Source organism: Salmo salar, chromosome 02 (genome assembly GCF_965601325.2).
Source record: "Salmo salar chromosome 02, fSalSal1, whole genome shotgun sequence".
Classification (NCBI taxonomy): Eukaryota; Metazoa; Chordata; class Actinopteri; order Salmoniformes; family Salmonidae; genus Salmo; species Salmo salar.
Genome location: NC_138292.1, coordinates 24,145,987 through 24,170,477, shown reverse-complemented (window position 1 = coordinate 24,170,477; position 24,491 = coordinate 24,145,987). Strand labels below are relative to the sequence as shown.

The 24,491-nt window shown below is 42.7% G+C and overlaps 2 protein-coding genes across 2 annotated transcripts; both read right to left on the bottom strand.

Moving 5' to 3' along the window:
- Positions 1-553: 553 nt before the first annotated feature.
- Positions 554-5,862, bottom strand: LOC145863971 (uncharacterized). Its single transcript, XM_082968621.1, has 2 exons — positions 5,808-5,862; positions 554-5,310 (listed from the first exon to the last, which is right to left on the bottom strand). The coding sequence occupies exons 1-2, from the start codon at positions 5,860-5,862 to the stop codon at positions 4,943-4,945; spliced, it is 423 nt and encodes a 140-aa protein (XP_082824747.1). The 3' UTR covers positions 554-4,942.
- Positions 5,863-10,284: 4,422 nt separating this feature from the next.
- On the bottom strand, positions 10,285-14,320 carry LOC106578696 (hemicentin-1). Its single transcript, XM_014157806.3, has 6 exons — positions 14,182-14,320; positions 13,224-13,268; positions 12,749-12,997; positions 11,702-11,977; positions 11,296-11,571; positions 10,285-10,780 (listed from the first exon to the last, which is right to left on the bottom strand). The coding sequence occupies exons 1-6, from the start codon at positions 14,231-14,233 to the stop codon at positions 10,689-10,691; spliced, it is 990 nt and encodes a 329-aa protein (XP_014013281.1). The 5' UTR covers positions 14,234-14,320; the 3' UTR covers positions 10,285-10,688.
- Positions 14,321-24,491: the final 10,171 nt, after the last annotated feature.

Here is a 24,491-nt window from a genome sequence, read left to right as displayed (position 1 = left end):
CCCAACTAGGGTTCTCAAGAGCGGTAGGTTTATTTTTAAATGCAGAGACATATCGGTTACTTTTTAGGAATGTAAACCGTCGGCCACTCCCATGGAAACAAGCCTGTTCGGAGCCTCAGGTGTTCTGGAATATTTGATTTTAAATCCACGGTTAAATAAGAAAATGGCGCTTTGGTAGCATCCTCATAGCTCACCATAAAGTAGGATTTCCTTCCAGGGTACATCTGCTGAGCTAGAGTGTTTATTTGTAGTTTGTCTCTAGGGTTTTTGAATAAAACAATAAAACCATGTAATTGGCGTTCAAACTAATGTTACGGCTATTTTTACCTTGATGAAACACATTTTGTACCAAGCAAAGCACGGACAGTTTTCGATGATGACTATATTGTGTAAAAGCTCTGACAAATTTCAGGATGTTTGCTACCGGCAAATAGCATATCGTCCAAAACCAGCAGATTGTTTTTATGAGGAGGTAAAAGTTCATCATCAGACAGGGATGCGGGTATTCCTTCAACAAGATTGAAGGAATGATTTTTATTTTCTTCAACAGCTCATCATACAAAGGTTGATAACATGAATAACACCACACAATATTGTCAGGTTTCTGAGATAATACATGTTCAGAATTCTCTAAAATACTTTTTACAAAACAAGTTTTACCGCTATTGGATGGGCCTGCGATTAAGGCCGTAAATGGTAGTTGCAACCTGGGATCAAAACCTTCTACAGCAGCCATTATATCTTAAGGTTTAAGACACACGGGGCTTGTAACATAAGTCAATAACCAAAGGGCAAGGTGGTCCCAACAGGTAAAAGCAATCTCTTGTCATAGACTACCCGAAATCTTTTAGTAAGTGGGGCATTCCGTAGATGGAAACCCTTTTTTATCCCTAACAATCTTTTTGTAGGAGTTCAAAATGTCCAATTCACTATTCCGGTCGTTTATGAACCCCTTGACCAAGCGTGTGATTGATTCCAAGTTTACACGTGGGGCATTTTCATAGTTTTGAGTCACGCCTTTGGCTTTCAACACCAAAAGCATAACTTTTGGAACCACAGGAGGACCACTCTGTGATATGGTCACCATCTTCGAGTTCATTCGTTAAACCACCCAGATAGTTACTAAGAGGGGGGTTCCAATCCCCCGGTTTGCTTACATAGACCACAGAGTATGTGTCATGATAAAGAACACGCCTCTGCAACTGCTCCATGGGCGTGTACAGTTCAAGTCAACCATAGGCTGTGGTAAATGCTACAAGAAACACATTTACATTACCCGGGGGTAGAACCCACTTCTTGTTACGTCTCCATTGCACCAGGGCAATGTCTTGACTCAAGAATGAAAAATGTGAAATTTCGTATTGGTCCGAAAAAACTAATTCCAAAAATTCTTCGGGGTCTTTAATGATCGACGTTGTTAGCATATTGCTTCTCTGGGATAGTTTGACCCAAAGTAAGTTTAAATACAATTTCGACAGATTTCTTTTGGTTTTGTTGACCTCCATTCTGTCGGGGTCAAGACGTATACCTTCTCTGTCGTGACTGTCCTGAATGTACTTGTCTTTGCTCTCTTGATCTGTAACCGATACAGGATACCCAGAAGCCATTTGCTTGCATCTCAAGAAGGTATTGATGTACTCTTTAAAAAGAGTGTCTGATTTCCTGGAAAAGTTACACACTTCAAAGATTTTGGCCACACGATACTCCTTCTCTAGAGCCTTAGAGAATTCAACGGTGACCCATACACCTGTCAGGGCTCTTTCTTGATCTGAATGATCACAAGGCTTTTCCTGGTTGTTGTTTTCACTGCAGGTGCGACAAAGGGGAAATAAAAGTTTTCCTTGAGGTCCCTTGTAAGGCAACACTGGCAGAAACAAACCCCGGGGAGGGTAAACCGTTGCTTTAATCAGACCAAAATAGTTTTGGGGTAAGTCAAAGTCACGGTGAATAATTTCAGGATGACCCATAGGATAGCAAGAGGAACTCATTACATGAGGATAAAGGGATGTAAAATCTACATATCCTATTGTCTCGTCAGGTTGCGCTACATACCGTAATGTCAAAGCATTGGTACGACCTCCATACAAGGCCTGTCGGGGTTCCAAGGGTTCTGGTGTGTCAAAGCTGGAAAGGAAAACTCGAACATGAGGATCAGACTTTTTGAGTTCGGTCCACTCATGCTCCCACATCACATTTACTTTAAACCCATAAGTAGCCTGTAAAGATTCCAATTTGTCTTCAAACTCCTGGTACATATCCCCAAAAGTCTTTTGGGTTAGGACACACATGGCCTGGGGCACAAAGCAAGATTTACAACAGTGGAAGAAACAACCGTTGTACTCAAACACTGTCTCAACAGCGTCAATCTGTGTGTATTCATCTACGTGATACGGCCCAACAGCCTTCTCCCCACTATTCCAAGCATGTTGAATAAAAATGTTTCTATCCTGGGCCAAGTACTCCAACCATTGAATGGACCCGCTAGAGTATGACTTGAATTGTCATCGGTAGTTGTCAGGCGATGGAATAGCTATAGACGCTGGAGGTAAAAAGTGTGTACGATAGGTTTTCATGCATGCCGATGCAATAGTTGTACAACTCCAGGGGTCAATGCCTGTATCTTTGATTACCTCTTCTCTGAATCTGAGGCATCCGTCACAAAGTATAACCACATCATTGTCACAGTATGACTCCATCTCTTTATGGAAATCAAAGGTGTTATATGACATACTGTCTCATACCATGTCATGAATCTATCTCGCTCTTTGGGAGACATTTGATCACACCCGTACATTTCGGGGCTGGGATAAGATACAATATAATGTAGATTCTCCTCAGATGTGAAGAAATGAGGAAACCAACCTTTCACAGAGTTTTCCAAACCCAAGGCCTCAGGCATTTGAGCCAATCTCATGGGTAAGAAACTTAAACTGTCAATGTATCTCTGGTTGAAGACGGGGTCTACAAAACACAAGATTTTACTACCTTGCGCTATGACACTGGGTGCGACGCCTTGTTGTATCAAGAGGTTCAAAAGAAGATAGGAATCATAGGCTCTAGAATTGTGAGCTATAAACGTGAAGTTTCTGTACTGGGGTTTTCTGAAGTGTTTTAGAAAGAGTAGTGCACAATTGGGTCCCTCTGCCGACCACTTTTCACCCTTGAAAGTCATGGTAGATACAAAAATAGGCAAATTAACCCCTGATTGCTGGTTTGTCTCAAAATCATAAAACACATACACTGCTCAAAAAAATAAAGGGAACACTAAAATAACACATCCTAGATCTGAATGAATGAAATAATCTTATTAAATACTTTTTTCTTTACATAGTTGAATGTGCTGACAACTAAATCACACAAAAATAATCAATGGAAATCCAATTTATCAACCCATGGAGGTCTGGATTTGGAGTCACACTCAAAATTTAAGTGGAAAACCACACTACAGGCTGATCCAACTTTGATGTAATATCCTTAAAACAAGTCAAAATGAGCCTCAGTAGTGTGTGTGGCCTCCACGTGCCTGTATGACCTCCCTACAACGCCTGGGCATGCTCCTGATGAGGTGGAGGATGGTCTCCTGAGGGATCTCCTCCCAGACCTGGACTAAAGCATCCGCCAACTCCTGGACAGTCTGTGGTGCAACGTGGCGTTGGTGGATGGAGCGAGACATGATGTCCCAGATGTGCTCAATTGGATTCAGGTCTGGGGAACGGGCGGACCAGTCCATAGCATCAATGCCTTCCTCTTGCAGGAACTGCTGACACACTCCAGCCACATGAGGTCTAGCATTGTCTTGCATTAGGAGGAACCCAGGGCCAACCGCACCAGCATATGGTCTCACAAGGGGTCTGAGGATCTCATCTCGGTACCTAATGGCAGTCAGGCTACCTCTGGCGAGCACATGGAGGGCTGTGCGGCCCCCCAAAGAAATGCCACCCCACACCATGACTGACCCACCGCCAAACCGGTCATGCTGGAGGATGTTGCAGGCAGCAGAACGTTCTCCACGGCGTCTCCAGACTGTCACGTCTGTCACATGTGCTCAGTGTGAACATGCTTTCATCTGTGAAGAGCACGGGCGCCAGTGGCGAATTTGCCAATCTTGGTGTTCTCTGGCAAATGCCAAACGTCCTGCACGGTGTTGGGCTGTAAGCTCAACCCCCACCTGTGGACGTCGGGCCCTCATACCACCCTCATGGAGTCTGTTTCTGACCGTTTGAGCACACATGCACATTTGTGGCCTGGAGGAGGTCATTTTGCAGGGCTCTGGCAGTGCTCCTCCTTGCACAAAGGCGGAGGTAGCGGTCCTGCTGCTGGGTTGTTGCCCTCCTACGGCCTCCTCCACGTCTCCTGATGTACTGGCCTGTCTCCTGGTAGCACCTCCATGCTCTGGACACTACGCTGACAGACACAGCAAACCTTCTTGCCACAGCTCGCATTGATGTGCCATCCTGGATGAGCTGCACTACCTGAGCCACTTGTGTGGGTTGTAGACTCCGTCTCATGCTACCACTAAAGTGAAAGCACCGCCAGCATTCAAAAGTGACCAAAACATCCGCCAGGAAGCATTGGAACTGAGAAGTGGTCTGTGGTTACCACCTGCAGAACCACTCCTTTATTGGGGGTGTCTTGCTAATTGCCTATAATTTCCACCTGTTGTCTATTCCATTTGCACAACAGCATGTGAAATGTATTGTCAATCAGTGTTGCATCCTAAGTGGACAGTTTGATTTCACAGAAGTGTGATTGACTTGGAGTTACATTGTGTTGTTTAAGTGTTCCCTTTATTTTTTTGAGCAGTACACTTTCCGATCACACACAGGTGCACACTCAAACTGAACCAGTATTTCTATACTGGCAGAATTGTTGTATTACACTTCAAGTCATGGTGGAAGCTAGGCTATCTTAACAGTAGTTACAGTATAGACCCACAGGGCCTTCAGTATTTGACTAATCTAACTAATTTAATAGTGAGCTGGGCTGATGTCTCTGATTCACCTATCACAGTGAGGGTGGAGGTGGCTGTGAGCTGAGGGCTGGTGCTCTGGACCACATAGACCCCTGAGTCGACCACCGTGATGGAGGTCAGGGTCAGAGTCCCCGTGCTGACGTCCACCGATGCCCTGCCATTGTGGCTCGGGAACATGGCCTGCTGGGCCCCCGACCAGATCAGGATCTGAGGGTCCCCCACGGTCCAGCTGCCACTTTGCAGCTGAGTGACCGGAGACAGCGTCAGGGTCACCGTGTTGCCCGCAAGGGCCGGGTTCTCAGACGGAAGCACCTTCTCAGTACTGAAGCTCAGCACACCTGGAAAAGAGTGGAAAGATGGGTCTTTAGCATCCAGTGGTCAACAATCCTGGTCCTGGAACACAACCGGCTGTACCCACTTTTGTTCCTCTTCCAGCTAATCAGTTTCCGATTAAGAAATACATTAGTTGAATTTACAGTTTTTAGTTATTTTGAAGTGATATTATCACAGTCAAATATGAACTTGAGGTCACTAGTCTTTAACATGCAATATTTTGGGGCCATTTGTTAGAGTCTACCTGGTAAATACAACTTTGCAATTTCTTTGGTAATGATATAATACAAATACAATAAACAGGTACTCAATCCCAAAAAGTTTTCACATACTATCTAGTCTAAAATTGTATCCACTTTAGTACAAGTTACAATTTCTAAATTCACATTTTACTGTAAATGTCTCTATTTTACACTTTAATTTCTCCATCTTCTTTACAGTAAATGAAACTGAAACTTATCTCCCTGAGTTACTTGTATTATTGAAGAATAAGACATGTTACCTTGTATCAAAGCCAGTAGAAGAACATGTGGGACCCTTCCTCTTGTCTCCCCCATTGTGTTTTGGTGGTCTATGAGTGCTCCTGCTCTTTTATAATGGTATTTTGGGGTCCAGCCCCCTAACCAAAAATCATATCATATCATATCTTTATATGCCAGTGTTCTTCATGTCATACTCGTTCTTGTCAAACTACAAAAGAGGTCTCAAATTTTCAAGTTTTCTTTCTACAAATATTTTCCTCGGTGGCATTGTGTGAATGACCAATTAGGGTAATCTGATTGACAATGGTGACAGAGTATGTCACCAAATGCAAATTAATTAGTTAAAAATCATACAATGTGATTTTCTGGATTTTTGTTTTAGATTCTGTCTCTCACAGTTGAAGTGTACCTATGATAAAAAATTACAGACCTCTACATGCTTTGTAAGTAGGAAAACCTGCAAAATCGGCAGTGTATGAAATACTTGTTCTCCCCACTATATATATATATATATATATATTGTGTCTGTGATATTGTAACATCATTCAGTACATAATTGACATCCCCATTTCACAATTTTCACAAATATTGAGAAATCTCCCTCTGTTATTCCTGGCAGTGTGTGTGTAACAAGGCAAACACATACCTTTCACATCTCCCAGGTCAACACCTGTAGAATTGTGGGGGCAGGTTCCAATCAGGGAACACCTGAGCACACCTATGTGGGTCTATGCCAGATCAGGTTTGATTTATGAACAGTGGAGGAAAAGGTATGCTGCCTGTCGTTATCTCACTGGAGCATGAATAGAGGAACAAACTGGTCATGCGAAGACACTCAGCTATTCTATGAAACCAACATAAGTACCCACATGCTGTATTACAAAGCTCTCAGGTTGAGGGTAAGAGGTCAACATAAAGCCCTGAGGGAGAGAACAGGTACCCTATGATAACACCATCAAAACATGAGAGCTGAGTTGAACAGTGAGATCTTGTACTTATCTCAGTGCCTGAATGTTCTGCCTGCTCATGTAACAAGTGTTGTTTTTCATGTTATATATTTACACAACATCTGAACAGTTCCCATGTCTGATATTAGTGTACATTCCTTTTGGTGGTGCCCTTTTTAATGTTTCACACTTCCTTCTCCTTCTGTGTTCCCCCCCATAAGCATCCCCTGCCTTCTTACATCTTCCCTGTCTACCCTGTCTACTCTACACATGTAGAAGAGGTAGGTTACAGTGAAATTGTCCCATGGAAATCATAATCAATCCTTCCTAATATTGAGTAGCACCCCGTTTTGCCCTCAGAACTGTCTCAATTCGTCGGGGCATGGACTCTACAAGGTGTCGAACGCATTCCACAGGGATGCTGGCCCATGTTGACTCCAATGCTTCCCACAGTTGTGTCAAGTTGGCTGGATGTCCTTTGGGTGGTGGACCATTCTTGATACACACAGGAAACTGTTGAGCGTGAGAAACCCAGCGGTGTTGCAGATCTTGACACACAATCAAACCGATGCGTATGTCACCTACTACCGTACCCCGTTCAAAGGCATTTAAATCTTATCTCTTGCTTATTCACCCTCTGAATGGCACACATACACAAACCATGTCTTAATTGTCTCAAGGATTAAAAATCATTCATTAACCTGTCCCCCCCTTCAGCTCTACTGATTGAAGTGGATTTAGCAAGTTACATCAATAAGGAACCATAGCTTTCACCTGGATTCACCTAGTCAGTCTATGTCATGGAAGGACTTTTGTTCACTCACTATATATGTAAAAGGACCGATAATTAATTTATATGGTCCCTGACATATTATTATTATGGCATCCTACCATTATATTGGGATATTCATGCATTTCATGTATTTATACTTTTTTTAAAATCTTGTAGTCAATGAACACTGTACATGTTAGCTAGCTACTGCACTTTTTACTGTACATGGCGTCATTGGGCTAGCATGTGTGATATTAGCTGTATGATATTAGGTTGCTTCTTGTGTAAATATTTTCTGTCTGGATTTTAATGATTTGTATGTCTCAGTACTTAATGATTTGTATGTCCCCTTTCCTTGTTAATTTATACTTTACAGAGGAATTAGTGTACTGTATATGGGCAGCACAGCATTTGTTTATGGATGTTTTTCCTTTCCTTTTCAGGTATGTCATGTGCTATGCTTGTTATAGGTTCGAAGCAGACGTTTTTATCTCAATATCAAAACAATTCTAGTAGCACTTCATTACTTTGCTGTGATTGTTTTCAATTAAAAGGGTAAAAAAGAAACAGAAATAGCGTTATAGCAAAAGCAATTTCTCAAGCAAGAATTTTGCTAGAACTGTTTGGGAGTGGTAGTGTGGAAATATATATAAAACACAGGAAAATCTAGTTTTTGACTGCACTGGGTCTTTAAGATATGTGGATGATATATATTTACTGTCCAAGGCTAGCTATGTTCACGTCACTACTGTACTATACGTAACGCCTGGCTGTCATTGGGAAAGTTGGCTGCCTAGGTCTATAGGCTACTGTACATTTACATTTCATACTCTACATTGTGTTTGCTTTATATTGTACTGTTATGTGAAAGGAGATTATTGTTATTTTTCCCTGCCCTGTCTACTGTACTCATGTGGAAGAGAGGAGTTGGTGTAGAAGGGCACCACAGGATTTGTTTATGGAGTCTGTCCATACCTTATCAGACAATACAGATCAACACCAACCCTGATCCTACGGTCATGTGCAAGCCAATCAACACACAATGCAGAGGCAATCTACACCGGTCACACCCACAATTTGGCCTGATTTACAGTATGTCTGTATCATTCATATCACTATTACTCAATGTAATATAGGGGGTGATCATAACTTACCCTAATATAATGTAATAATAAACCTAACCCTAACTACATGTTGTGGTGGAAATTCTACCTTTAACTAATAATGAGGAGATGCAAAATCAATAATCAATCAAGGTACTACTTTTATTAAAAACGTATTATAATAACGAGGCTGGTCACGCCACCCACTCAGGTGTAATGGAGTGAGAGCTTCTTGTACATAGAGTACAGGAGCATTTATATACAGTAGTCAAGCTACCCCAGACATACTTCCTCTAACAGTAGCTCAACGGTTCCCCCAAGTTGGGCAAGCAAGCGCCTTTGACTGTCGGCCCAGATGATGTATGGTTGTACTGGTCACACACACACAGACAAAACATGAATGTTTATCCCAGAAACAGGCTCCAAACAGAACAATAGCTCTATCACTGGTGTGCAGAATATAACACTTTGCCCTGTCTCCAATTAAGCAAAGAGGAACCGGTTAGTTTCTGTCAAGTCTTTAGCTGAGTGCCCAGACATCATGAGGTCATTCTACACACACAAACAGTCAGAACAGACCTCTATTAATGCGCACACACACTTTTCTATCTTATATGAGTTCGTTTATATGACAATCTCAAACCCAATGCCTAGGCTTAAAGACAGATGTTTTAGTACACAAGCATTAGTAAGGTTTAACGTCAAAATACCCTCACAATGTCCACAGCCCTGCTCAACGCTATCCCCTGAGAGAAGTTCCTAATGGGTGACTATTGTGGCACACAGGTGCTTAGAGTTAGGGTTGAGCCGGGGTGTGGACATGAAGCTAGGGTTAGGGTTAGGGTCACGGTTAGGGATAGGCGCACTAACTACCGGATACTGTTTGAATAATGCATTCACTTCCAATAGAACGCAAATGATGTGGTCATAGATAAAGGTGTATATCAAAAGAGATGCTGGAGTATGATGCATCCAGTATAGGTTACCCTGTAAATGATAAATAACCAATGGCTTTGTGCCAGTTGTAATGATAAATAAACGCCTCCTCATGTGCCATTTCCAGGTTTGAAGTTAGCTTCAATATCTAGTTTGTGGTATTCTGGGTCCATGACAAATGGTGTCCATTGTTCAATTTCACCATATCATGCCCTGACCAAACAGGGTAGGCAAACATGGCCTGAGGTTGACATTACCTTATCACACAGAAAGTGATTTGCCAACAAATACATTTGAATGTGTGTGATTGTGTTGGACATGGTGCTAGGACTGGCGTAAAGAGTTGTACAACTTGTACATCAGGTTAGCCTTTGCAATAAGTAGGCTACAGTAGCTATATGAGCCTACACACTGACAGCCTACAGTATACTATCATGTTATGAAACGACTTCTGTTTATGTAGGTCAGGCTAGTCTCATAATACCCCTCTCACATAAACAAGTGATGTTATGGTGTGAAGATGGTGTGATTATAACAGCAGCTTTTCATAGGACTTTTCCTTGAAGACAGCAGAGTCGTCTCTGCTCCCTAGTGAGAGGAGGGACAGTACAGTGTACTCTGCTGGTACGTCTGGCAGTGGATCTGGAGGTTTGGTGGGTCCTTCTTTTAATATAATGTACCACTGTACAGTAGTTGGCTACTTACCTCTGCCAATCAAAGACCGAAGTTGACAACTCCATACAAAGATAGGTATTTATTACCACACTCATTTGGGAGTTTATTTTACAAGGTAATCTCAACAACAACAAAGATAATAATGCAGTACGTATTGCAAATAAGAAAATATTACATAGATAACATCAATATGTACGTTTTGTTATTTTCTCATCGTTACCTACTGCATGTGAATGATAAACATAATTCACTGGAAACTTCCAATGACTCAACTATCATTATCCCACAACAGAGGAAACATTCTTATATCCTTATATTCTTATTCTGAGAAATGAGCATTCTTATTGGACAGGATTAAGAGTTTCAAAACGTTGGTTCCTGTTTTATTATTTGTTCTGAAGGTGAACCTGAACTCATTCAATGTTCTCCTCTGTCCTTCCCATAGTCTGTAGTCTTATAGCGCCCCCTCTAGGGATCCAGGAGGAACAGCTGACCCACACAGAGAACCAGTCCTAAAACTCCACTCAGCCTCACTGTTTCAGATCCTGATACTGTGGGTCCTGCATGAGGGAACAATAACATGACTTCAGTCTGGGATTATGGAGATGATGGAAACGGTCTAAAACAGTATTTTACCATGTAGTACGCAGGTATTCTAGCTAGGTTAAAAAACAAAGCATTTCGATTTCAATATTTCGATTTAACAGTACCTAAAACTGGGTTTAAGGTTGAGTTAATACATTTTGTATCAAGATAACTTGGTGTTAATAGTGTAGGAATATTTTATGATGGATATTATTATATAAGTCGAAGTGTAGTGTAGTTTTACAATATGGTGAATCAGTACTTTGGAATTGTAATAGTAATTGATTATCTACCTTTATGCATGGCTGAATGAATGTGGTCAGTTCATCATTAAATCTGCCAAAGAGTAATCAGTCTCCATCCAGGGTTTGTCTAGAGAGTCATCTCTTTACGATCTAAAGAACCCCCTAACAATCACAAAACTGCCATTGCAAGAATTGATTCTGCAGTGAAGCTTAATTTTATCACACAATAAAACGGGAGTGACTACCTGTGACCTTCACTGTCTTGGAGGCCTCTGCAGAGCGTCCAGCTGCTGTGTTCTCCACCACACAGGTGAATACCTGGACCGTACCAGGTACCGACGGGATCCATTTCAGGATATTCTTCCTCACGGAGAAGTAGGCGCTAGTAAGGATACTCCCCCTCAACGGCCAGCGGATGGAGCAGTCCAGGTCGACAGTGCAGTTCACCTGGCAGGTAAAGGTGTATTCTGTCCCAGGCAACACTGTGTCAGGGCCACTGATACTAACACTCCAATGATCAACTGTCAGCAAAGGAAGAAAATGTCAGCAAAATAGCTTTGCCTCTAAAAATGTTTTAAGGAAAATTGGACAGGATCACCCATATTCACTGATTCTCTCAAATGAAGCGTAGGCATTACATCTTATACTCACAGTTTAGCAGGTAGCCCACGCTTATGACCTTGCTTTTAGCCATGTTTGCCATGGTCACCTCACACTGATAGAAGCCACCATCAGAGGGCAGCAGGGAGTTAAAGTGGAGGGAGGTGTTGTGTTCCAACAGGTTTATCATGGCGTCTGGAGCTACAACCTGGCCGTCTTTGTACCAGAGCACTGGCAGGCCTGGGAAGGAGCCATTACAGTCCAGGCTGAAGGATTGGTTGAGGACGGGGAGAGAGAGCTGTGGGCTGGGCCTCACGGACACTGAGCCTGGAACACACAGAAGGGAGATCCAGAGGTGTGATTGGAGGGATGGTTAGGGTTAGGAATCTAAAGCATATTCAATCCGGGCAGAAAACTGGTTTTCCATACGAGTTCGGTCGGTCATTGTGGTAACTAAAGTTAGATGCCAATCGCCATATAAAGTCCAAAGAAGAAAAAGCCTGGAAGGAGGAGAGATGACTAGAAATGATTCAGTTGACCATTTTATGTGTGGATTAATTGTCGGAGTAGAGGACCTTGTGCATTTCAGGTAAAATAACAACTCAACATTTATATCCCAGGACAAATTAGCTGGAAACAACAAGCTAGCTAAATAGGACAAATTAGCTAGCAACTCCAGGCTGGCTAGCTAAATTGCCATAAATGTTTAATGCTTTACGACCCGTCACCAAATTAATATAATTGGTTCAGAGTTTGTTTTGATACTTCAACCTGCGTGTCGTGATCGCGTTTGGTGTGGGAGGGACAAAATCAATTTGCACACGATGGCGCACGCGCGCCGCCGGTTTGAGTTCGGTGTAAGGACAATGGACTATAAAGTATTCTTATTTTCTTTGCATCGCAGGGTATCGCACAGGATCGAAGGGGTTGACACTAGATTTAGAAATCTGTAATACAGGCTTCAGTGGTGGCTGGAGTAGTGTGAGCCTCTGTAGCACAGTTGGTAGAGCATGACTCTTGCAACACCAGGATGGTGGGTTCCATTTCTGGGACCACATGCACGCATGACCGTAAATTAAAAACATTAAAATCTCTTACTTTTCACCTCCAAGATTGTGGTTATGCTCTTGGAGCGCCCATTCTCTGTGTTGACCGCAGTACACTGCAGCTCCACAATGTGGTCCAGACCGTCTGGGGTCCAGGTCAACTCACTCCCAATGAAAGTGCGCCCCTTCAGCAACCAGGTGTAGGTGCATCCTGGGATGCAGTTGGAGGTACAGGTGAAGTTCGTCTCATATCCAGCTCTCACCCAACCCACGTAGGAAAGGCCTGTTAAATCAGGTCCACCTGCAAGGGAGATTGATTTACTATACAGATCATTGTTACAGCATAAAAAGCCAATGTCGCAATATCATAACAACATAACAAACAAACAACACAATGCCAAACACTATGATACTGAACATATAGTAAAATGTGGCTCTATATAATTGCGAGTTAACATAATTGCTTTGGTGGTAATGGTAAGAGATTAGAGGTAATCTTTGATGGTTTTAGGTAGTTGGATACTCACTTGCATTAGGAGATGCTGCTGAGACACTGGTAGGATCAAGGCCTCCTGGAGATATATATATGAGAGAGAGAGCGAGAGAGAGGGGGGGGGGGGCGAGGAGAGAGACAGAGAGACAGAGAGACAGGGAGGACGAGGAAAGATAGAGAGACCTCATTAAAGCGGCAATCAGCAGTAAAAACAATAACAAAGCTGGAGCCCCACCCCTGGTTCGGTAAAAAGCAGAGGGATGGGGCTGGAGAAATCAAACAACTCTAATTCATAGACAGAGCTATGGATGTAAGGACTGATCATCCATGATATCAAAATTATAGTTGTAACCATGTTGTGAGGCTATATAGTTTGTTTGCATTTGCTTTGTTTACAAACATTGGAGTAAAACAAGCTTATATTTTGGATTCTAATGGGGAACGACAGCTGAACTAAGCTCATGAAGCATTTATAAGTTATATTCTTCAAGAATCAATGGGTACATATCATTCATTCATTTACATTCAAGTCCAAAAATGGTGTAGCAGCTGCTGATTGCCACGTTAAGGGCATCATACAACCTGATGAGCTGTGTCTGAATAATGTTGTTTGTCACAGACTCATGTGAGTGGCTAACAATCTGCCCTATATGTTTTACAATGATCACACTGAAATTGTGACTTTGTGTGTGTGTGTGTGTGTGTGTGTGTGTGTGTGTGTGTGAATTAATTAATTAATGACTTATCTTATTTTCGTGCCAAATCACCATTTGTAGGCTCATCCTTTATGGGATTAATTGACTGAATGATTCAGTCATCTGTATATATGTGAATTAAATATATTCTGTGTGTGTGTGTGTGTGTGTGTGTGTGTGTGTGTGTGTGTGTGTGTGTGTGTGTGTGTGTGTGTGTGTGTGTGTGTGTGTGTGTGTGTGTGTGTGTGTGTGTGTGTGTGTGTGTGTGTGTGTGTGAGAGAGAGAGCGACCCCTTACCTGTCAGTGTCAGTACCAACACAGTGTAGAAAGTCTTCAAATAGAATGCCATAGTATTACTACCTAAGTCTTCTACCACTCTCTGTGGCCACCCAAAATATGTGGACCCCTTTATACCTTCATTAGTACAGGAAGTGTTGTGTTGACATACTGTAATGTCCTGGATTTCAACATCTGAGTCACAAAATTGGGATTTATTCAGACATTCTTTATTCACGTCTCAGCCATCTTGTGCTAAGAAACCTTCAGTAGAGATTCCAGGTTGCTAAAACATTTCTGTTTTTATTTCCTCACCTTACTCAAAGAGTAGGCTGGTTTAAATGATAGTGTGTACAGTAGTAAATATTGGGAGACTTCAGATTTGTGTAAAATGCCTTCCTCTTTCCTTTATGACTGCTGCTGATTCCAAAATGTCCTGTTGCCCCAAAGCAGAATGTTTCAGTTGACGACCATCATTAGTTGATTATATTGAATCATGTGTGTTAGAGCTGGACTGGAACAAAAGCCTACACACAACCCTGTAGTCAACCCCTGTGGTTTGTGTATGATATCCCCTTGGTTAACTGGGTCACTGGAGGTCTTTACTGATCAAGTTCCCTGACCTCTTGGCAATACTGTGGAAGTCAGTGACAAAACTGACTGGAAGTTACCGTCACTATAATCTAGTTCCCCTGCTGTGCGCAGTAGCATAGGAAAGAGGTTACCGTCAATGTAAAGTTGTGTAAGGTGTGTCTGAGCTGATGTGTTTGCGGGTGGTGTTACCAGGAGCCACCGGGGGTAATCAGGCCTCAGTTTGTTATATGACCGACTGTTTCACCTGACCACACCACGGACTGCACCAAACATTTTCTATTATATTGCCAAAATGCCACGTGCGTCCACTTTTATCAGTGCAGTCTTAACAACCTAGTCATTACAAAACTTCTATTCAGTCTTGTACCACTCTTTCTGTGGCCACCCAAAATATGTGGACACCTTTATAGCTTCATTAGTACAGGGAGTGTTATGTTGACATACTGTAACGTCCTGGATTTTAACATCTGACTCACAAAATTATATTTATTCATACATTCTTGATTCTTTAGACAGGGCTCCACAATGAAGGTGAAGACCTGGACCGTACCAGGTACCGACGGGATACATTTCAGGATATTCTTCCTCACGGAGAAGTAGGCGCTAGTAAGGATACTCCCCCTCAACGGCCAGCGGATGGAGCAGTCCAGGTCGACAGTGCAGTTCACCTGGCAGGTAAAGGTGTATTCCCTCCCAGGCAACACTGTACCTGTTTCATCCACCATCTTCACAAGGTCCTTTGCTTGTCTAATGTGGCTTAACAAACCACTACAGATAGAGAAGTGAAAATATAGGAAGCATATTTCGTGCTTCCTCCCATGAGTGTGGTAGACTGTGTGAAACTGTTTCTGCTTATCTGGACCTTTTTTTTAGACTGCGGTCAGTATGGTCTCTCCTCCTCCCATTACGGGGTCTGAGACGCCGAACCCTCCCACCATTGGCCAATGACAAGGGTTTTCAATTTGTCAGAGCTAATGGTGGGAGGGTTCGGCGTCTCAGACCCCGTAATGGGAGGAGGAGAGACCATACTGACCGCAGTCTAAAAAAAAGGTCCAGATAACCAGAAACAGTTTCACACAGTCTACCACACTCATGGGAGGAAGCACGAAATATGCTTCCTATATTTTCACTTCTCTATCTGTAGCGGATTGTTAACCTCCATTACCCGTAGTATTAGACTTAATACGAATCATCCAGCGATCATACACTGTTTACTAGGGGGCAGGGCTACCGACGTTAAGGCTAATCTGAAGATGGTGCTGGCTAAGACTAAAACTGGCGAGTGTAGAGCGTATAGGGATATTGTTATCCACGTCGGCACCAGCGATGTTAGGATGAAACAGTCAGAGGTCACCAAGCGCAACATAGCTTCAGCGTGTAAATCAGCTAGAAAGATGTGTCGGCATCGAATAATTGTCTCTCACCCCCCTCCCAGTTAGGGGGAATGACGAGCTCTACAGCAGAGTCTCACAACTCAATCGCTGGTTGAAAACTGTTTTCTGCCCCTCCCAAAAGATAGAATTTGTAGATAATTGGCCCTTTCTCTGGGACTCACCCACAAACAGGACCAAGCCTGGCCTGCTGAGGAGTGACGGACTCCATATTAGCTGGATGGGTGCTCTCATCTTATCTACGAACATAGACAGGGCTCTAACTCCACAATGAGATAGGGTGCAGGCCAGGCAGCAGGCTGTTAGCCAGCCTTCCAGCTTAGTGGAGTCTGCCACTAGCACAGTCAGTGTAGTCAGCTCAGCTATCCCCATTGAGACCGTGTCTGTGCCTCGACATAGGTTGGGCAAAACTAAACATGGCGGTGTTCGCCTTAGCAATCTCACTGGAATAAAGATCTCCTCCATTCCTGCCATTATTGAAAGAGATTGTGATACCTTACATCTCAAAATAGGGCTACTTAATGTTAGATCCCTCACTTCCAAGGCAGTTATAGTCAATGAACTAATCACTAATCATAATCTTGATGTGATTGGCCTGACTGAAACATGGCTTAAGCCTGATGAATTTACTGTGTTAAATGAGGCCTCACCTCCTGGTTACACAAGTGACCATATCCCCCGCGCATCCCGCAAAGGCGGAGGTGTTGCTAACATTTATGATAGCAAATTTCAATTTACAAAAAACCCCAGACGTTTTCGTCTTTTGAGCTTCTAGTCATGAAATCTATGCAACCTACTCAATCACTTTTTATAGCTACTGTTTACAGACCTCCTGGGCCATATAAAGCGTTCCTCACTGAGTTCCCTGAATTCCTATCGGACCTTGTAGTCATGGCAGATAATATAATTTTTGGTGACTTTAATATTCACATGGAAAAGTCCACAAACCCACTCCAAAAGGCTTTCGGAGCCATCATCGACTCAGTGGGTTTTGTCCAACATGTCTCCGGACCTACTCACTGCCGCAGTCATACGCTGGCCCTAGTTTTGTCACGTGGAATAAATGTTGTGGATCTAAATGTTTTTCCTCATAATCCTGGACTATCGGACCACCATTTTATTATGTTTGCAATCGCACCAAATAATCTGCTCAGACCCCAACCAAGGATCATCGAAATTCGTGCTATAAATTCTCGGACAACCCAACGATTCCTAGATGCCCTTCCAGACTCCCTCCGCTTACCCAAGGACATCAGAGTACAAAAATCAGTTAACCACCTACCTGAGGAACTCAATTTAACCTTGCGCAATACCCTAGATGCAGTCGCAACCTAAAACCAAAAAATATTTGTCATAAGAAACTAGCTCCCTGGTATACAGAAAACACCCGAGCTCTGAAGCAAGCTTCCAGAAAATTGGAACGGAAATGGCACCACACCAAACTGGAAGTCTTCTGACTAGCTTGGAAAGATAGTACCATGCAGTATCGAAGAGCCCTCACTGCTGCTCGATCATTCTATTTTTCCAACTTAATTGAGGAAAATAAGAACCATCCCAAATGTATTTTTGATACTGTCGCAAAGCTAACTAAAAAGCAGCATTCCCCAAAAGAGGATGGCTTTCACTTCAGCAGTGATAAATTCATTAACTTCTTTGAGGAAAAGATCATGATCATTAGAAAGCAAATTACGGACTCCTCTTTAAATCTGCGTATTCCTCCAAAGCTCAGTTGTCCGGAGGCTGCACAACTCTGCCAGGACCTAGGATCAAGGGAGACACTCAAGTGTTTTAGTACTATATCTCTTGACACAATGATGAAAATATTCATGGCCTCTAAACCTTCAAGCTGCATACTGGACCCTATTCCAACTAAACTACTGAAAGAGCTGCTTCCTGTGCTTGGCCCTCCTATGTTGAACATAATAAACGGCTCTCTATCCACCGGATGTGTACCAATATAACTCAAATATTTTAGAAAAAGCTGTTGCGCAGCAACTCACTGCCTTCCTGAAGACAAACAAAGTATACGAAAAGCTTCAGTCTGGTTTTAGACCCCATCATAGCACTGAGACTGCACTTGTGAAGGTGGCAAATGACCTTTTAATGGCTTCAGACCAAGGCTCTGCATCTGTCCTCGTGCTCCTAGACCTTAGTGCTGCTTTAGAGACCATCGATCACTACATTCTTTTGGAGAGATTGGAAACCTAAATTGGTCTACACGGACAAGCTCTGGCCTGGTTTAGATCTTATCTGTCGGAAAGATATCAGTTTGTCTCTGTGGATGATTTGTCCTCTGACAAATCAACTGTAAATTTTGGTGTTCCTCAAGGTTCCGTTTTAGGACCACTATTGTTTTCACTATATATTTTACCTCTTGGTGATGTCATTCGGAAACATAATGTTAACTTTCATTGCTATGCGGACGATACACAGCTGTAGATTTTGATGAAACATGGTGAAGCCCCAAAATTGCCCTCGCTGGAAGCCTGTGTTTCAGACATAAGGAAGTGGATGGCTGCAAATGGCTGCCCTTGCGGTCTCTGCCTGGCCGGTTCCCCTCTCTCCACTGGGATTCTCTGCCACTGGCTTACTGGTGCTCTTCCATGCCATCCCTAGGAGGGGTGCGTCACTTGAGTGGGTTGAGTCACTGACGTGATCTTCTTGTCTGGGTTGGTCCCCCCCCTATACTCAGCCTTGTTTCAGGATGGTAAGTTGGTGAAGATATCCCTCTAGTGGTGTGGGGGCTGTAATTTGGCAAAGTGGGTGGGGTTATATCCTGCCTGTTTGGCCCTGTCCGGGGGTATCGTCGGATGGGGCCACAGTGTCTCCCGACCTACCCCTGTCTCAGCCTCCAGTATTTATGCTGCAGTAGTTTATGTGTCGGGGGGCTAGGGTCAGTCTGTTATATCTGGAGTATTTCTCCTGTCTTATCCGATGTCCTGTGTGAATTTAAGTATGCTCTCTCTAATTCTCTCTTTCTTTCTTTCTTTCTTTCTTTCTTTCTTTCTTTCTTCTTCTTTCTTCTTTCTTTCTTTCTTTCTTTCTTTCTTTCTTTCTTTCTTTCTTTCTTTCTTTCTTTCTTTCGTTCTTTCGTTCTTTCGTTCTTTCTCTCTCTCGGAGGACCTGAGCCCTAGGACCATGCCTCAGGACTACCTGGCCTGATGACTCCTTGCTGTCCCCAGTCCACCTGGCCGTGCTGCTGCTCCAGTTTCAACTGTTCAACTCCAGTTTCAACTGTTTGACCTGTTCATCAGACGTGCTACCTGTCCCAGACCTGCTGTTTTCAACTCTCTAGAGACAGCAGGAGCGGTAGAGATACTCTCAATGATCGCTATGAAAAGCCAACTGACATTTACTCCTGAGGTGCTGACCTGTTGCACCCTCAACAACCACTGTGATTATTATTATTTGACCATGCTGGTCATCTTTGAACATTTGAACATCTTGGCCATGTTCTGTTATAATCTCCACCTGGCACAGCCAGAAGAGGACTGGCCACCCCTCATAGCCTGGTTCCTCTCTAGGTTTCTTCCTAGGTTCTGGCCTTTCTAGGAAGTTTTTCCTAGCCACTGTGCTTCTACACCTGTATTGCTTGCTGTTTGGGGTTTTAGGCTGGGTTTTTGAGATATCAGCTGATGTAAGAAGGGCTTTATAAATACATTTCATTTGATTTGATTCTTTATACATGCCTCTTGTGCTGAGAAACATTGACTAAAGATTCCAGGTTGTTAATCGATTATGTGTTTATTACTTGTTACCTTAAAGAGTGGGCTGTTTAAATGATGCCTCGTTACCTCGGAGAGTGGACTGGTTTAAATGATGACTTGTTACCTCAGAGAGTGGGCTGGTTTAAATGATGACTTCAAAACTAGTATGTGAGTTCAAATTTTGGTGAAATGCCTTCCTCTCTTGCCTCATCACTTCATGACTGCTACTGATTCCACAATGTCCTGTTGCCACAAAGCGAATGTTTCAGTTGATTAATCAGTAATTGATGGCTCTCTGTTTATCATATATGCATAGTCACTTTAACCATATCTACATGTACATACTACCTCAATCAGCCCGACTAACCGGTGCCTGTATATAGCCTTGCTGCTGTTATAACCTCGCTACTGTATATAGCCTCACTACTGTTATTTTTCACTGTCTTTTTACTGTTGTTTTTATTTCCTTACTTACCTATTGTTCACCTAAAACCTTTTTTTTTTTTTGAAATTGCACTGTTGGTTAAAGCTTGTAAGCATTTCACTGTAAGGTCTACACCTGCTGTATTCAGCACACATGACGAATAAACTTTGATTTGTTTGATTATATTGAATCATGTGTGTTAGAGCTGAACTGGAACAAAAGCCTGCACACTACCCTGTAGTCAATGCCTGTGGTTTGTGTATGATATCCCTGTGGATAACAGTGTCAAAGTCAAGTTCCCTGGCCTCTTAGCCTCTCTGGGCTAGGCGGGACGAATTCGTCCCACCTACGTAACAGCCACTTGAAGCCTGTGGCGCGATTTTCAAAACCTTAAAAATCCTATTACTTCAATTTCTCAAACATATGACTATTTTACAGCTATTTAAAGACAAGACTCTCGTTAATCTAACCACACTGTCCGATTTCAAAAAGGCTTTACAACGAAAGCAAAACATTAGATTATGTCAGCAGAGTACCAAGCCAGAAATAATCAGACACCCATTTTTCAAGCTAGCATATAATGTCACAAAAACCCAGAAGACAGCTAAATGCAGCACTAACCTTTGATGATCTTCATCAGATGACAACCCTAGGACATTATGTTATACAATACATGCATGTTTTGTTCAATCAAGTTCATATTTATATCAAAAAACAGCTTTTTACATTAGCATGTGACGTTCAGAACTAGCATACCCCCCGCAAACTTCCGGGGAATTCGCTAACATTTTACTAAATTACTCACGATAAACGTTCACAAAAAGCATAACAATTATTTTAAGAATTATAGATACAGACCTCCTCTATGCACTCGATATGTCCGATTTTAAAATAGCTTTTTGGTGAAAGCACATTTTGCAATATTCTAAGTACATAGCCCAGGCATCACGGGCTAGCTATTTAGACACCCGGCAAGTTTAGCACTCACCATAATCATATTTACTATTATAAAAGTTTGATTACCTTTTGTTGTCTTCGTCAGAATGCACTCCCAGGACTGCTACTACAATAACAAATGTTGGTTTGGTCCAAAATAATCCATCGTTATATCCGAATAGCGGCGTTTTGTTCGTGCGTTCCAGACACTATCCGAAATGGTAAAGAAGGGTCGCGCGCATGGTGCAATTCGTGACCAAAAAATTCAAAATATTCCATTACCGTACTTCGAAGCATGTCAACCGCTGTTTAAAATCAATTTTTATGCCATTTTTCTCGTAGAAAAGCGATAATATTCCGACCGGGAATCTCCTTTTCGGCAAACAGAGGAAAAAATCACAAAGACGGGGGCGGTCAGGTCACGTGCCTAAGCCCAGAGTCCCTTGATCGGCCACTTGAGAAAGGCGATAATGTGTTTCAGCCTGGGGCTGGGATGACGACATTCAGGTTTTTCCCGGGCTCTGAGCGCCTATGGACGACGTAGGAAGTGTCACGTTAGAGCAGAGATCCTTAGTAAAAGATAGAGATGGAAAAGAAGTTCAAGAAATGGTCAGACAGGCCACTTCCTGTAAAGGAATCTCTCAGGTTTTGACCTGCCATTTGAGTTCTGTTATACTCACAGACACCATTCAAACAGTTTTAGAAACTTTAGGATGTTTTCTATCCATATGTAATAAGTATATGCATATTCTAGTTACTGGGTAGGAGTGGTAACCACATTAAATCGGGTATGTTTTTTATCCAGCCGTGTCAATACTGCCCCCTAGCCCTAACAGGTTAGCACAGCTGCGGTAGTCAGTGACTAAACTGACTGGAAGTTAACGTCACTGTAATCTCGTGCCCACTGCGCAATAGCCTGGGGACAAGGTCAGCATCACTGTGAAGACGAATAAGGTGTGTCTGATCTTTTTATTTAACCTTTATTTAACTAGGCAAGTCAGTTAAGAACAAAATCTTATTAACAATGACGGTCTACACCGGCCAAACCCGGACGACACTGGGTCAATTGTGTGCCACCCAATGGGACTCCCAATCACAGCCGATTGTGATACAGCCTGGATTCAAACCAAGGTGTCTGTAGTGACACCTCAAGCACTGAGATGCAGTGCCTTACACCACTGCACCACTTGGGAGCCCAAGTTGATGTGATCTGATCTGGTGTTTCTGCAGGTATGACCATCTCACCTGACTGCACCATGGACTAAAACTAAAGTGGTTGCTATGCCACTCTAGTCTTTATGGAGCACATAAATATGACTCCAAAGAGTAAAGGTTGACATGTAAAGCAACAGGAGGAATGGACATGGGGCTAGGTCCTATCACGATACATGTTGCAATTTACCAGCACATTGTAAAAGGGCTGCAATGCTGCATTATTCCTGGCAGTGACTGTTGTTTACACAACATTTGCCTTTTATGGGCTTTGAATCCATATTCCTCTCTCTCTCTCTCTCTCTCTCTCTCTCTCTCTCTCTTCTCTCTCTCTCTCTCTCTCTCTCTCCTTTAGGATAGCATGAATACTACATGAGTTATTGATAGAACGAGAGACCTTAGAATTTTCTTAGCATTTGTTGCTAATCATTTCTTAACTACACGTTCAGTAACTGCAGTCTATGGGTCTGAAATAAAGGTAACGTGTATATTTGGTCAAGAATGTTGCTTTTGTCTCTTCTCAAGAAAAGCCACAAATAGTTTCGCAAACGGTTACACACTGCTGAAACACATTATGAAATTTGGCCTTCTGAAAGCAGATCTGAAGCAAAAAAATGACAGTGCAATATCCTCAGGGGAGATCAGCATCACATGCAGTATATATCTAGATTATTCACTGTCTATCATGGAAATTCTACTTCACCAACTGTTTTACAAATTTCATATGGTTATACAGTTTGATTCACAGTCTCCTTGTGTGATGTCACAGGTAGAGCACTGTACAGTATGACAATATTGCTTATTCTTCCTGTGCCACTGTATTATTGGTTTTAAGTATGGCATGAAAGTTTGTTGTTTTGCACTTGTGAAATAATCTCCAAAGCTCTCATTGGATGAAGTGGTGCCTCTAGGGCAGTGGTTCCCAAACCTTTTATAGTCCCGTACCCCTTCAAACATTCAACCTCCAGCTGCGTACCCCCTCTAGCACCAGGGTCAGCGCACTCTCAAATGTTGTTTTTTGCCATCATCGTAAGCCTGCCACACACACACACACACACTATATGATACATTTATTAAACATAAGAATGAGTGTGAGTTTTTGTCACAACCCGGCTCGTGGGAAGTGACGAAGAGCTATTATAGGACCAGGGCACAAATAATAATATAATAATTATCAATAATTTTGCTCTTCATTTAACCATCTTATATATAAAACCTTATTTGTTCATCGACAATTGTGAATAACTCACAACAGGTTAATGAGAAGGGTGTGCTTGAAAGGATGCACATAACTCTGCAATGCTGGGTTGTATTGAAGAGAGTCTCAGTCTTAAATCATTTTCCACACACAGTCTGTGCCTGTATTTAGTTTCATGCTAGTGAGGGCCGAGAATTCACTCTCACATAGGTACGTGATTGCAAAGGGCATCAGTGACTTAACAGCGCAATTTGCCAAGGCAGGATACTCTGAGCGCAGCCCAATCCAGAAATCTGGCAGTGGCTTCTGATTAAATTAAATTTTCACAGAACCGCTTGTTTCGATGAGGCTCTCTTGTTCAGATATCGGTAAGTGGACTGGAAGCAGGGCATGAAAGGGATAACGAATCCAGTTGTTTGTGTCATCCATTTTGGGAACGTACCTGCGTAATTGCGTACCCAACTCACTCAGGTGCATGGCTATATAACATTTGACATTGTCCGTAAGCTTGAGTTCATTTGCACACAAAAATCATACACTCCCTGATCTGTTTCACCTGTCTTTGTTCTTGTCTCCACCCCCTCCAGGTGTCGCTCATCTTCCCCATTATACCCTGTGCATTTATACCTGTGTTCTCTGTTTGTCTGTTGCCAGTTAGTTTTGTTCGTAGAACCTACCAGCGTTTTGTTCCCCTGCTCCTGCCTGTGTCTTGCCCTTGTTTTCTTGTTTTCCCGGTTGACTGTTCTGCCTGCCCTGACCCTGAGCATGCCTGTTGTCCTGTACAGTCCCCCTACTACTCCGGATTACTAACCTCTGCCTGACTTGACCCTGAGCCTGTCTGCCATCCTGTACCTTTACGCCATCTCTGG

Coding starts and splice junctions, on each gene's coding strand:
- LOC145863971 (XM_082968621.1), bottom strand. CDS start 5,862: ATGGGGGAGACAAGAGGAAGGGTCCCACATGTTCTTCTACTGGCTTTG. Junction 5,311..5,807: donor TCTACTGGCTTTGATACAAG/GTAACATGTCTT, acceptor ACTCTTTTCCAG/GTGTGCTGAGCTTCAGTACT.
- LOC106578696 (XM_014157806.3), bottom strand. CDS start 14,233: ATGGCATTCTATTTGAAGACTTTCTACACTGTGTTGGTACTGACACTG. Junction 12,998..13,223: donor AGCAGCATCTCCTAATGCAA/GTGAGTATCCAA, acceptor TCTCCCTTGCAG/GTGGACCTGATTTAACAGGC. Junction 10,781..11,295: donor CAAGACAGTGAAGGTCACAG/GTAGTCACTCCC, acceptor TCCCTCATGCAG/GACCCACAGTATCAGGATCT.